Source organism: Oncorhynchus gorbuscha, linkage group LG15 (genome assembly GCF_021184085.1).
Source record: "Oncorhynchus gorbuscha isolate QuinsamMale2020 ecotype Even-year linkage group LG15, OgorEven_v1.0, whole genome shotgun sequence".
Classification (NCBI taxonomy): domain Eukaryota; kingdom Metazoa; phylum Chordata; class Actinopteri; order Salmoniformes; family Salmonidae; genus Oncorhynchus; species Oncorhynchus gorbuscha.
The window spans coordinates 57,874,315-57,889,671 of record NC_060187.1 but is presented as its reverse complement, the minus strand read 5'-3'; the positions used below and the strand labels follow the sequence as shown (position 1 = coordinate 57,889,671).

The 15,357-nt window shown below is 44.5% G+C and overlaps 1 protein-coding gene across 1 annotated transcript in view; it reads left to right on the top strand.

Annotated features, from left to right (window-relative positions):
- LOC123997371 (Y' element ATP-dependent helicase YJL225C-like) overlaps positions 1–15,357 on the top strand; it is a 49,189-nt gene that overhangs the window by 23,250 nt on the left and 10,582 nt on the right. The window contains exon 7 of the mRNA XM_046301523.1: positions 7–83. Coding sequence (XP_046157479.1) covers positions 7–83 — 77 coding nt within the window. The remainder of the gene's footprint in view (positions 1–6; positions 84–15,357) is intronic.

The following is a 15,357-nucleotide window of genomic DNA, read 5'->3' as shown; positions in this document are numbered from 1 at the left end:
CTCCAGTGACTACAGTGATGATGACCACCACCACCACAACAGCAGCAGCAGCCACCACCACTACAACTGCTGAACCAACCAATGTAAGAACTAGCTTTTGGGCAGCAACTTGACGTTCTCAGGTTGATGTAGGCCTACAACAATATGTTAGGGTACATTTATATACACATTAAACGGGCAGTGTGTGTGTGTGTGTGTGTGTGTGTGTGTGTGTGTGTGTGTGTGTGTGTGTGTGTGTGTGTGTGTGTGTGTGTGTGTGTGTGTGTGTGTGTGTGTGTGTGTGTGTGTGTGTGTGTGTGTGTGTGTGTGTGTGTGTGTGTGTGTGTGTGTGTGTGTGTGTGTGTGTGTGTGTGTGTGTGTGTGTGTGTGTGTGTGTGTGTGTATGACTGTCATGGAATTTTGGATGGCAGTTATTGTTCAGGCAAGTGACGGTCACCATTATAATAGTTTTAAAGACACACTTTCTCCTCTCCTCCGCTCCCGTGCTACTGTTGCAGGGAGGGGGAGTTGTCTAGACAACCAAAGACACCTTGCTTGTTTCAGCAAGGAGCAACACTGTTTAATCACTGAGTTGATGTTAGCGCGGAAATGGGCTCGGTAGTCCCGTCTTAGTCCCGTCTTTAGTGAGCTATCTGTTCGTCATCGGCTCTAAGAACCGGCTCTTGTAGGAAAATTTTGGGAGCCGGCTCGCATATCAGAAGAATAATCAAAAGATTTAAATGAATAGAATAAACTAATTCGAAGAACAAAAAAATAAATAAAATAATATAGGCCTAAATGCTCAAGCGCACACATTCGTTCTGACTGTCTGCTCAGACTAACAATCTCACCTGTTGTTCCTGTCAATCAGACACGCAGTGTCAACGAAGGAACCAAAGCCGAGGAGAGAGAGTAAGGACAGCTGTGAAAACAACAGCTGGAAAATGAGTCGGAAGCACAGTAGCATTTGGATGCATTTTAATAATGTAGACAATGTTAAAGCACAGTGTAGAATTTGCCAAAACAAAATCTCATATAAAGCCGGTTCTACGCACAACCTACACCGGCATATGCGAACTATGAAGCTAGCTGTAGCGGAGCTTCAAGAAATTAGCGGGCCTGCTGGTGATAGTGGTGGAGCCAGCACCTCCACACGTGGAGATGTATCCACTCACTCAAGTAGGCCTACTCCGCGACCCACAGCAACGCAGTCTTCTATGGACCAGTTTATGCCAAAGTCTATGTCTGTAGCAAAACAAGGCCAAATTGATATTGCATTGGCTAACATGATTGCTACCGATTTCCAGCCATTTTCGATCGTGGAGGACAGAGGTTTAAGCAATAGTCTATTCCAAGCAAGAAAACCCTTTCAAATTAATTTATTCAACAACTGTATGAGAGCACACAGGCTTCAGTGCAGGAGTCCGAAAAACTACTGCAGTTTGCCTTACCACTGACTGCTGGACAACCACTTCTTACATGTCGGTTACATGTCAAATCAAATCAAATCAAATGTATTTATATAGCCCTTCTTACATCAGCTGATATCTCAAAGTGCTGTACAGAAACCCAGCCTAAAACCCCAAACAGGAAGCAATGCAGGTGTAGAAGCACGGTGGCTAGGAAAAGCTCCCTAGAAAGGCCAAAACCTAGGAAGAAACCTAGAGAGGAACCAGGCTATGTGGGGTAGCCAGTCCTCTTCTGGCTGTGCCGGGTGGAGATTATAACAGAACATGGCCAAGATGTTCAAATGTTCATAAATGACCATGGTCGAATAATAATAAGGCAGAACAGTTGAAACTGGAGCAGCAGCACGGCCAGGTGGACTGGGGACAGCAAGGAGTCATCATGTCAGGTAGTCCTGAGACATGGTCCTAGGGCTCAGGTCCTCCGGGAGAGAGAAAGAGAGAAAGAGAGAATTAGAGAGAGCACACTTAAATTCACACAGGACACCGAATAGGACAGGAGAAGTACTCCAGATATAACAAACTGACCCTTGCCCCCCGACACATAAACTACTGCAGCATAAATACTGGAGGGACAGGAGGGGTCAGGAGACACTGTGGCCCTATCCGAGGACCAAACAGGAAGGATATAACCCCACCCACTTTGCCAAAGCACAGCCCCCACACCACTAGAGGGTTATCTTCAACCACCAACTTACCATCCTGAGACAAGGCTGAGTATAGCCCACAAAGATCTCCGCCATGTCACTTCATTGAAGATTTTTCGATGTCTAGCTGTCTTCTGGACTGCTTTGAGTTCAGCGACAGACACACCTCAGAGAACTTGGCAGACGAACTGTTGAGGGTGTCCAGAGAATGGCAAGTAGATGGAAAAGTGGTCTGTTGTGTTAGCGACAATGTAGCTAACAAAACCAAAGCCATGAACATCTTTAAATGGACCCATCATCCATGTCTTGCCCACACAATCGACCTGATTGTAAAGAGATGCTCTGAGGGTGATGAAGCCCACTGTGGACAAATCAAATCAAATCAAAATCAAATCAAATTTTATTTGTCACATACACATGGTTAGCAGATGTTAATGCGAGTGTAGCGAAATGCTTGTGCTTCTAGTTCCGACAATGCAGTGATAACCAACAAGTAATCTAACTAACAATTCCAAACTACTGTCTTATACACAGTGTAAGGAGATAAGGAATATGTACATAAGGATATATGGATGAGTGATGGTACAGAGCAGCATACAGTAGATGATATCGAGTACAGTATATACATATGAGATGAGTGTGTAGACAAAGTAAACAAAGTGGCATAGTTAAAGTGGCTAGTGATACATGTATTACCTAAGGATGCAGTCGATGATGTAGAGTACAGTATATACATATGCATATGAGATGAATAATGTAGGGTAAGTAACATTATATAAGGTAGCATTGTTTAAAGTGGCTAGTGATATATTTACATCATTTCCCATCAATTCCCATTATTAAAGTGGCTGGAGTTGGGTCAGTGTCAATGACAGTGTGTTGGCAGCAGGCTGTTTAACAGTCTGATGGCCTTGAGATAGAAGCTGTTTTTCAGTCTCTCGGTCCCAGCTTTGATGGGACAGGCAGTGGTTCGGGTGGTTGATGTCCTTGATGATCTTTATGGCCTTCCTCTAACATCGGGTGGTGTAGGTGTCCTGGAGGGCAGGTAGTTTGCCCCCGGTGATGCGTGCAGTCCTCACTACCCTCTGGAGAGCCTTACGGTTGAGGGTGGAGCAGTTGCCGTACCAGGCGGTGATACAGCCCGCCAGGATGCTCTCGATTGTGCATCTGTAGAAGTTTGTGAGTGCTTTTGGTGACAAGCCAAATTTCTTCAGCCTCCTGAGGTTGAAGAGGCGCTGCTGCTCCTTCTTCACGACGCTGTCAGTGTGAGTGGACCAATTCAGTTTGTCTGTGATGTGTATGCCGAGGAACTTAAAACTAGCTACCCTCTCCACTACTGTTCCATCGATGTGGATAGGGGGGTGTTCCCTCTGCTGTTTCCTGAAGTCCACAATCATCTCCTTAGTTTTGTTGACGTTGAGTGTGAGGTTATTTTCCTGACACCACACTCCGAGGGCCCTCACCTCCTCCCTGTAGGCCGTCTCGTCGTTGTTGGTAATCAAGCCTACCACTGTTGTGTCGTCCGCAAACTTGATGATTGAGTTGGAGGCGTGCGTGGCCACGCAGTCGTGGGTGAACAGGGAGTACAGGAGAGGGCTCAGAACGCACCCTTGTGGGGCCCCCGTGTTGAGGATCAGCGGGGAGGAGATGTTGTTGCCTACCCTCACCACCTGGGGGCGGCCCGTCAGGAAGTCCAGTACCCAGTTGCACAGGGCGGGGTCGAGATGACGAGCTTGGAGGGTACTATGGTGTTGAATGCCGAGCTGTAGTCGATGAACAGCATTCTCACATAGGTATTCCTCTTGTCCAGGTGGGTTAGGGCAGTGTGCAGTGTGGTTGAGATTGCATCGTCTGTGGACCTATTTGGGCGGTAAGCAAATTGGAGTGGGTCTAGGGTGTCAGGTAGGGTGGAGGTGATATGGTCCTTGACTAGTCTCTCAAAGCACTTCATGATGACGGAAGTGAGTGCTACGGGGCGGTAGTCGTTTAGCTCAGTTACCTTAGCTTTCTTGGGAACAGGAACAATGGTGGCCCTCTTGAAGCATGTGGGAACAGCAGACTGGTATAGGGATTGATTGAATATGTCCGTAAACACACCGGCCAACTGGTCTGCGCATGCTCTGAGGGCGCGGCTGGGGATGCCGTCTGGGCCTGCAGCCTTGTGAGGGTTAACACGTTTAAATGTCTTACTCACCTCGGCTGCAGTGAAGGAGAGACCGCATGTTTTCATTGCAGGCCGTGTCAGTGGCACTGTATTGTCCTCAAAGCGGGCAAAAAAGTTATTTAGTCTGCCTGGGAGCAAGACATCCTGGTCCGTGACTGGGCTGGGTTTCTTCTTGTAGTCCGTGATTGACTGTAGACCCTGCCACATGCCTCTTGTGTCTGAGCCATTGAATTGAGATTCCACTTTGTCTCTGTACTGACGCTTAGCTTGTTTAATAGCCTTGCGGAGGGAATAGCTGCATTGTTTATATTCGGACATGTTACCAGACACCTTGCCCTGATTAAAAGCAGTGGTTCGCGCTTTCAGTTTCACGCGAATGCTGCCATCAATCCACGGTTTCTGGTTTGGGAATGTTTTTATCGTTGCTATGGGAACGACATCTTCGACGCACGTTCTAATGAACTCACACACCGAATCAGCGTATTCGTCAATATTTCCATCTGACGCAATACGAAACATGTCCCAGTCCACGTGATGGAAGCAGTCTTGGAGTGTAGAGTCAGCTTGGTCTGACCAGTGTTGGACAGACCTCAGCGTGGGGGCCTCTTGTTTTAGCTTCTGCCTGTAGGCAGGGATCAGCAAAATGGAGTCGTGGTCAGCTTTCCCGAAAGGGGGGCGGGGCAGGGCCTTATATGCGTCGCGGAAGTTAGAGTAACAATGATCCAAGGTTTTACCACCCCTGGTTGCGCAATCGATATGCTGATAAAATTTAGGGAGTCTTGTTTTCAGATTAGCTTTGTTAAAATCCCCAGCTACAATGAATGCAGCCTCCGGATAAATGGTTTCCAGTTTGCAAAGAGTTAAATAAAGTTTGTTCAGAGCCATCGATGTGTCTGCTTGGGGGGGGGGGGGATATATACGGCTGTGATTATAATCAAAGAGAATTATCTTGGAAGATAATGCGGTCTACATTTGATTGTGAGGAATTCTAAATCAGGTGAACAGAAGGATTTGAGTTCCTGTATGTTTCCTTCATCACACCATGTCCCGTTAGTCATGAGGCATACGCCCCCGCCACTCTTCTTACCAGAGAGATGTATATTTCTGTCGGCGCGATGCGTGGAGAAACCCGTTGGCTGCACCGCCCTGGATAGCGTCTTCCCAATAAGCCATGTTTCCGTGAAGCAGAGAACGTTGCAGTCTCTGATGTCCATCTGGAATGCCACCCTTGCTCGGATTTCGTCAACCTTGTTGTCGAGAGACTGGACATTGGCAAGAAGAATGCTGGGAAGTGGTGCGCGATGTGCCCTTTTTCGGAGTCTGACCAGAACACCGCCTCGTTTCCCTCTTTTTCGGAGTCGTTTCCTTGGGTCGCTGCATGCGATCCATTCCGTTGTCCTGTTTGTAAGGCAGAACACAGGATCCGCGTCGCGGAAAACATATTCTTGGTCGTACTGATGGTGAGTTGACGCTGATCTTATATTCGGTAGTTCTTCTCGACTGTATGTAATGAAACCTAAGATGACCTGGGGTACTAATGTAAGAAATAACACGTAAAAAAACAAAAAACTGCATAGTTTCCTAGGAACGCGAAGCGAGGCGGCCATCTCAGTCGGCGCCGGAAGTATAGACAAAGTGAAAGCAGCCTTGGAATACTTCTACAGGAGCACAATAGGTGCTGAAAAACTCAAGTCTACACAACGCCAGATGGGGATGCCTGAGCTGAGGCCTAAACAAGACTGCACTACAAGGTGGAATTCAACATTTTATATGTTGAAGTGGTTTCTTGAGTCAAAGGATGCCATCATCTCTACCCTGGCCATTGTCAATGCACCTGTTGATGCTCTGACCCAAGAGGAATGGGAGGTGGTGGAGGAGGTGTGCAGAGTCCTGGAACCCTTTGAGCAGGTCACTGTGGAGAGAGGTACAGTAAGCAGTTAATACTACATCATTATTTAATCCAGTACTATATATGTATGTGGACAGTAGATGAGAATGTATTAACAGTAGAAAAAACATAACTAATAAGTTACTGTTCTTTCTTTTCAACTATTTGACAGCTGCAAAAATGATACTCCTGTGTAAGGGTCTGCAGCGAATCACAGCCAGCCGCCAGAGAGAAGCAAATGTAACTACAGGACATGTGACAAAGTTGATTGACACCCTATGTTCATCAATGGACAGAAAGTTCCACAGAATGGAATATAATCACGTGCTATCAGAAACCGCTGCACTTGACCCCAGGCTTAAGAAGTTAACCTTCAGTGATGCCAGAGCGATTGATGAGGCTCTTCAAAGAATAACTTCAGCAGTAGGGAGGGACAGCCCCAGCAGTCAGCTGGTTCAGGCACCAGGAAGAAGAGGGATCAGATGGAGCAGAAGCTCCAGCAGTAGTGCCACAAATGTCTGCTGTTTGGATGCTGTGGGACGAGAGAGCAACTGGGGATGTAGCACGAAGGAATCCCTCAGCGGATGTCTGATCCTATTTGGAGGAGCCCCTCCTTCAAAGATCTGCAGATCCTCTGAGCTGCTGAAAGAACAAGGCCTCTGTCTACCCACGGCTTACTAAAGTCATGACAGGGAGACTCTGCATAGTGGCCACATCCGTTCCCTCTGAGAGGCTCTTCTCGAAAACGGGACAAATAATTACTGAGAGAAGAAACCGCATCAGCCCCTCGAAAGTGAGGAAACCCGCATTTCTGAATGCAAATCTCCCATAAAAGCTCAATTATGGTCAGCATTGCTGTGTGCTGCTGGTTATAAAATGGCAATAAAGAAGAGAGAGAAAAGAGGGACCAGTTTAATGTTTTAAGTGGGATGCTGCAGTTTTGCACATTGTTATTTATTTATTTTTTGATATGGTGCAATTAATATGTTGTTCAGATTGTTTTTGTTTTGAATGATTAGATTTATATGCACTTTGTTTATATACATTAAAAAGTTATACTTTAAATGCAAATTTTGAATAGCATTCTTTTTCATAACAAACCAATGCATTTTCAAATCCATTCTGGTTAAGGTAGAGTATGATTTAATTTAATAATTAGAATTGTTTTACACCAATCATAGTCAAACTATCACAAACTGTTTGACTTGAAAAAATACAAAACATATATTTTTTAATGAGCCGTTTGGGAGCCAAAAGAACCGACTCTTATTGGTGAGCTGAGCCGAATGAGCCGGCTCACTGAAAAGAGCCGGAATGCCCATCACTACTCTGAAGCTCTGTCAGAGTGATCATTGCATTCTTGGTCACCTCCCTGACCAAGGCCCTTCTCCTCCAATTCCATGTTTGGCCGGGCGGCCAGCTCTAGGAGAAGTCTTGGTGGTTCCAAACTTCTTCAATTTAAGAACTATGGAGGCCACTAGGTTCTTGGGGATCTTTCAATGCTGCAGAAATTGGTGGGTACCCTTCCCCAGATCTGTGCCTCGACACAATCCTGTCTTAGAGCTCTATGGCGGTTCCTTCGTCCTCATGACTTGGTTTTTGCTCTGACATGCACTGTCAACTGTGGGACCTTATACAGACAGGTGTGTGCCTTTCCAAATAATGTCCAATCAATTGAGTTTACCACAGGTGGACTCCAATCAAGTTGTAGAAACATCTCAAGGATGATCAATGGAAACAGGATGCACCTGAGCTCAATTTTGAGTCTCACAGCAAAGGGTCTGAATACTTATATTATTGCTTTGTCATTATGGGATGTTGTGTGAAGATTGCTGAGGATTTAAAAAAATCCATTTTAGAATAGGGCTGTAACGTTGCAAAATGTAGAAAAAGACTAATGCAGAGGATAAGTTCATTAGATTTACCAGCCTTTACCAGCCTCAGCCCTCCAGGCTGTGTAAGGGCTATTTGACCAAGAAGGAGAGTGATAGAGTGCTGCATCAGATGACCTGGCCTCAACAATCAGCTGATCTCAACCTAATTGAGATGATTTGGGATGAGTTGGACCGCAAAGTGAAGAAAAAGCAGCCAACAAGGGCTCAGCATATTTCAGAACTCCTTCAAGACTGTTGGAAAATCATTCCAGGTGAAGCTGGTTCAGAGAATACCAAGACTGTGCAAAGCTGTCGTCAAGGCAAAGGGTGGATACTTTGAAGAATCTAAAATCTAAAATATTTTTTATTGAACAATTTTTTGTTACTACGTGATTATATATGTGTTATTTCAATATTTTGATGTCTTCACTATTTGTCTACAATGTAGAAAATAGTTCAAATAAAGAAAAACCCTTAGTAGGTGTGACCCTTATTAAACCCTTAGTAGGTGTGTCCAAACTTTTGACTGGTACTGTATATAATAATAATAATAATAATAATATATGCCATTTAGCAGACGCTTTTATCCAAAGCGACTTACAGTCATGTGTGCATACATTCTACGTATGGGTGGTCCCGGGAATCGAACCCACTACCCTGGCGTTACAAGCGCCATGCTCTACCAACTGAGCTACAGACCCGCCACATATACATGTATATCAGAAATTATTCACACCCCTTGACTTTTTCCACATATTGTTGTGTTACAGCCTGAATTTGAAATATCTTACATTTACGAAATCCAAGATGGCATAGCAGTCAGATGTCTTTGTCTTTGTCTTTGTCTTGTCTCGTCCCATGTATATATCTTTTAATATATTTTTCTTCTGATTCTTTTTAACATTTTTCCTAAACCTCAACTTCAAAATACTCTCCTGGAACCCGCCTCACTCAATGTGGTGTGGATCTGGGGGGTTTTCAAAAGTATTTATATTTACCTCGGAACTGGATTGCTTCAACTGAAGCTAGCTAGCTAACTAGCTACCAGCTATCAGTTATCAGTCAGCTAACCTTTAGCTCAGAAAGCTCTCGTCAGTTCGTACAACGAGTTTCAAACCAGAGCATACCGGACCTATTTTTCTCTCCATATCCACAGATTCCTATCGCAAACTCTGAAATCTTTCTTCTGGATCATGGCAGCTAACCACTCCTGGCTAAAGTTCCCGTCCCAGAGCAAGCACCAACTATCCTGGGGCTAGCCCATGCTAGACCCATCTCCTGGCTAGGGCTCCTGGGCTACTCCTGAAGCCCACTCCTCGGCTACAATATCCGGACCCCTTCTACTGCCGGTATGGGGCACGGATCCCGCCGATCCTTTACCGACATAATCTGCCCGAGGATCCCAACATTCTGCTAATTGCGGCCTGCTAGCTATCTATAGCATATTGGACTGTTAGCTGATCCACTGGCCAGTTTCTTGGACCACTATACCCATTTTGTCAATTGGACTTGGACCCCTCTGCTACTTGGAACCCTACTAATTCCACAACTGGTCTATCGACTTCACTGACGTCACCAAAAACAGACTTTTCCCCCATCGCAACGTCCCTCTAAGGCCCTTATGCTAGCTTGCTAGCCCCGGCCTGCTAACTGCTAGCTTTCTAGCACCGGCCTGCTAACTGTTGTCGTGGAAATTTTCTGTATTTACCAAATCATGAGAGCAAACCACACACAAGTCAAAGTTATCACAAAGTCCATTTTTAATTATATGAGCTCCATCACAATCCTGTGACTCTCAGATCAATTCAGTGTCTATCAATTAATTCTCTGAGAGTCCCTTACACATTGCAACTGAGATCCTTTACAGCAAAGACACACATAGCCAGACAGCATTGGCATAATTTATCGTTCAGCTTTGTCTCCTAAACTATGTCCTTTTCTCAAACTCAGAAGCATAAACCAAATCCACATATCAACAGGCATATATCAAATCCACCCCTCCTTGACAAGATCACAGAGACACATTGACTAGCACACAGACATTGTGGAGCCAAGAGATACACGCTTGAGCTCTCCCCTCTCTCCGGCCCCAGTAACTTAGTCTTGACAGAGAACAGATGACTGCAAACCCGCCGCAGTATAATACAAAAATAAATATTCTGATGAGAAGTAACTTACAAACATATGATGAATATAAAACATCTTACCTATGTTACCAACTAATTCTGATTATTCCCCAACACTGTCTGAATCGCCATATCCCCAGCCAGCCCAACCACTTACTGGACTCATACGATCACTTGGCTATGCATGCCTCTCCCTAATATCAATATGCCTTGTCCATTACTGTCCTGGGTAGTGATTACTGTCTTATTTCACTGTAGAGCCGATAGCCCTGCTCAATATGCCTTAACCAACCATGTTGTTCCACCTCCCACATATGCGATGACATCACCTGGTTTAAACATCTCTAGAGACTATATCTCTCTCTTCATTACTCAATGCCTAGGTTTACCTCTAATGTACTCTCTTCCTACCATACATTTGGCTGTACATTATGGCTAGAATCTATGCTATCGTGCCCAGAAACCTGCTCCCTTTACTCTCTGTTCCGAACGTGCTAGACGGCCAGTGCTCATAGCCTTTAGCCGTACCCTTATCCTACTTCTCCTCTGTTCCTCTGGTGATGTAGAGGTTAATCCAGGACCTGCAGTACCTAGCTCCACTCCTACTCCCCAGGTGCTCTTATTTGTTGACTTCTGCCACCGTAAAAGCCTTGGTTTCATGCATGTTAACATTAGAAGCCTTCTCCCTAAGTTTGCTTTATTCATTGCTTTAGCACATTCTGCCAACCCGGATGTCTTAGCCGTGTCTGAATCCTGGCTTAGGAAAACCACCAAAAACCCTGAAATTTCCATCCCTATCTATAACATTTTCTGCCAATATAGAACTGCCAAAGGGGGCGGTGTTGCAATCTACTGCAGAGATAGCCTGCAGAGTTCTGTCTTGACTATCCAGGTCTGTACCAAAACAATTCGAGCTTCTACTTTTAAAAAGTCACCTTTCCAGAAACAAGTCTCTCACCGTTGCAGCTTGCTATAGACCACCCTCTCCCCCCAGCTGTGCCCTGGACACCATATGTGAATTGATTGTTCCCCATCTATCTTCTGAGCTTGTGCTGCTAGGTGACCTATACTGGGACATGCTTAACACCCCGGCCATCCTACAATCTAAGTTTGATGCCTTCAATCTCACACAAATTATCAATGAACCTACCAGGTACAAACCCAAATCCGTAAACATGGGCACCCTAATAGATATCATCCTAACTAACTCGCCCTCCAAATACACCGCTGCTGTTTTTAACCAAGATCTCAGGGATCACTGCCTCATTGCCTGCATCCCTAATGGCTCTGCGGTCAAACGACCACCCCTCATCACTGTCAAATGTTCCCTAAAACCCTTCTGCGAACAGGCCTTTCTAATTGACCTGGCCGGGGTATCCTGGAATGACATTGACCTCATCCCATCAGTAGAGGATGCCTGGTTATTCTTTAAAAGTGCATTCCTCGCCATCTTAAATAGGCATGCTCCATTCAAAAGATTTAGAACTAGGAATAGATATAGCCCTAGGTTCACTGCAGACCTGTCTGCCCTTGAAGAACACAAAAACATCATGTGGCGTTCTGCATTAGCATCGAATAGCTCCCGTGATATGCAACTTTTTAGGGAAGTTAGGAACCAATATACACAGGCATTTAGGAAAACTACGCTAGCTTTTTCAAACAGAAATTTGCATCCTGTAGTACAAACTCAAAAAAGTTCTGGGACACTGTAAAGTCCATGGATAATAAGAGCACCTCCTCCCAGCTGCCCACTGCACTGTGGCTAGGAAACACTGTCACTAACGATAAATCCACAATAATTGAGAATTTCAATAATTATTTTTCTACAGCTGGCCATGCTTTCCACCTGGCTACCCCTACCCTGGTCAACAGCCCTGCGCTCCCCACAGCACTTCGCCCAAACCTTCCCCACTTCTCCTTCACCCAAATCCAGATAGCTGGTGTTCTGAAAGAGCTGCAAAATCTGGACCACTACAAATCAGCCGGGCTAGACAATCTGGACCCTCTCTTTCTAAAATGATCTGCCAAAATTATTGCAACACCTATTACTAGCCTGTTCAATCTCTCTTTCGTATCATCTGAGATTCCCATAGATTAGAAAGCTGCCGTGGTCATCCCCCTCTTCAAAGGGGGAAACACTCTACAGTCGTGGCCAAAAGTTTTGAGAATGACACAAATATACATTCTTGCTGCTTCAGTGTCTTTAGATATTTTTGTCAGATGTTACTATGGAATACTGAAGTATAATTACAAGCATTTCATAAGTGTCAAAGGCTTTTATTGACAATTACATGAAGTTGATGAAAATAGTCAATATTTGCAGTGTTGACCCTTCTTTTTCAAGACCTCTGCAATCTGTCCTGACATGCTGTCAATTAACTTCTGGGCCACATCCTGACTGATGGCAGCCCATTCTTGCATAATCAATGCTTGGAGTTTGTCAGAATTTGTGGGGTTTTGTTTGTCCACATCTTGAGGATTGACCACAATTTCTCAATGGGATTAAGGTCTGGGGAGTTTCCTGGCCATGGACCAAAATATCGATGTTTTGTTCCCAGAGCCACTCAGTTATCACTTTTGCCTTATGGCAAGGTGTTCCATCATGCTGTAAAAGGCATTGTTCGTCAACAAACTGTTCCTGGATGGTTGGGAGAAGTTGCTCTCGGAGGATGTGTTGTTACCATTCTTTATTCATGGCTGTGTTCTTAAGCAAAATTGTGAGTGAGCCCACTCCCTTGGCTGAGAAGCAACCCCACACATGAATGGTCTCAAGATGCTTTACTGTTGGCATGACACAGGACTGATGGTAGTGCTCACCTTGTCTTCTCTGGACAAGCTTTTTGCTGGATGCCCCCAAAAAATGGAAAGGGGATTCATCAGAGGAAATGACTTCACCCCAGTCCTCAGCAGTCCAAACCCTGTACCTTTTGCAGAATATCAGTCTGTCTCTGATGTTTTTCCTGGAGAAAAGTGGCTTCTTTGCTGCCCTTCTTGACACCAGGCCATCCTCCAAAAGTCTTTGCCTCACTGTGCATGCAGATGCACTCACACCTGCCTACTGCTTTTCCTGAGCAAGCTCTGTACTGGTGGTGCCCCGATCCCGCAGCTGAATCAACTTTAGGAGACGTTCCCGGAGCTTGCTGGACTTTCTTTGGCGCCCTGAAGCCTTCTTCACAACAATTGAACCGCTCTCCTTGAAGTTCTTGATGATCCAATAAATGGTTGATTTAGGTGCAATCTTATTGGCAGCAATATCCTTGCCTGTGAAATACTTTTTTGTGCAAAACAATGATGACTACACGTGTTTCCTTGCAGGTAACCATGATTGACAGAGGATGAACAATGATTCCAATCACCACCCTCCTTTGAAGCTTCCAGTCTGTTATTCGAACTCAATCAGCATGACAGAGTGATCTCCAGCCTTGTCCTTGTCAACACTCACACCTGTGTTAATGAGAGAATCATTGACATGATGTCAGCTGATCCTTTTGTGTCAGGGCTGAAATGCAGTCTAAATGTTTTTGGGGGATTCAGTTCATTTGCATGGCAAAGGGGGACTTTGCAATTAATTGCAATTCATCTGATCACTCTTGGTAACATTCTGGAGTGTATGCAAATTGCCATCATACAAACTTTGTGAAAATTAATATTTGTGCCATTCTCAAAACTTTTGGCCACGACTGTACAATTATCTGTAAGGATCCTTGATCAATCAGTGATTTTCAAACACAGATTCGACCACAAAGACCAGGGAGGTTTTCCAATGTTTCGCAAAGAAGATCACCTGTTTGTAGATAGGTAAAAAAGAAAATCTGGCATTGAATAGCCCTATGAGCATGGTGAAGTTATTAATTATGGTGTATCAATACACTCAGTCACTACAAAGATATAGGCATCCTTCTGAACTCAGTTGCCGGAGAGGAATGAAACCGTTCAGGGATTTCACCATGAGTTTAATTGTAGTTACTCCACAATATTTACCTAATTGACAGAGTGAAAAGAAGGAAGCCTGTAAAAAATATTCCAAAACTGTCACGCCTTGGTCATTGTATTTTGTGTTTTTGTTATATGTTTGGGTAGGCCAGGGTGTGACATGGGTTTATATGTTGTGTTTCGTATTGGGGTTTGTATTATTTGGGATCGCGGCTGATTAGGGGTGTTGTTAGGCTTGGCTGCCTGAGGCGATTCTCAATTAGAGTCAGGTGCTTATCGTTGTCTCTGATTGGGAACCGTATTTAGGCAGCCTGAGTTTCGCTTTGTATTTCGTGGGTGATTGTTCCTGTCTTTGTGTAGTATTCACCAGATAGGTTGTAATAAGTTTCACGTTCCGTTTGTTGTTTTCATCTTTATAGGTTATTTCATGTACCGCGATTCATTTCATTAAAGTCATGAGTAACCAACACGCTGCATTTCGGTCCAACTCTCTTTCTTAAACAGACGAACGCCGTTACAAAAACATGCATCTTGTTTGCAACAAGGCACTAAATTAACACATTCGTGTCCTGAATACAGTGTTATGTTTGGGGCAAATTCAATACAAAACTATACTGAGTACCACTCCCCATATTTTCAAGCATAGTGGTGGCTGCATCATGTTATGGGGGTTGAATACTTATCTTATCAAGATACTGTACATTAGTGTTTTATTTTTGTACATTCTTTGGTCTTGTTCAAAATTTTCTTTCACTCTGAGATTATAGAGTAGTTTGTGTAGATCGTTGACAAAAAATGACAATTCAGGGGCGGAGCTAGCATGTTGGAGTGAACGGCTGTGCGTGAGAGGCTCCTGCAACTTTTTTGCAAAATAATCTAATTTAACCTACTTTATGGCACTTTTTACAACAAACGTTTCTTTCTAATACAAGATTGTAACTTTTTATATGAAAATGCCGAGTAATAAGCGACCAAAGGACAATAAATCCACAGCGGAGGCCTACTCCCCACTAAACAGCGAGACAGACATGGCGGGAGGCACATGCAACAACGTGACACTTATAGAACTTACCCGTGCTTTGGGGGAGCTACGTGTTGCTATAGCTGAGGATCTTAAGGCCACTATTGCTGAGCTGGACACCAAAATCGAGAGCGTCATTCAAACGGTCGATTCACATGGCCAGAGTATTGTGGACCTTGAGAAAGCTTCTGAATTCAACGCTGGTAGGATCGACGAGTTAGAGAAGCTATGCTCGTCATTGCAGGATACTGTGCAGAGG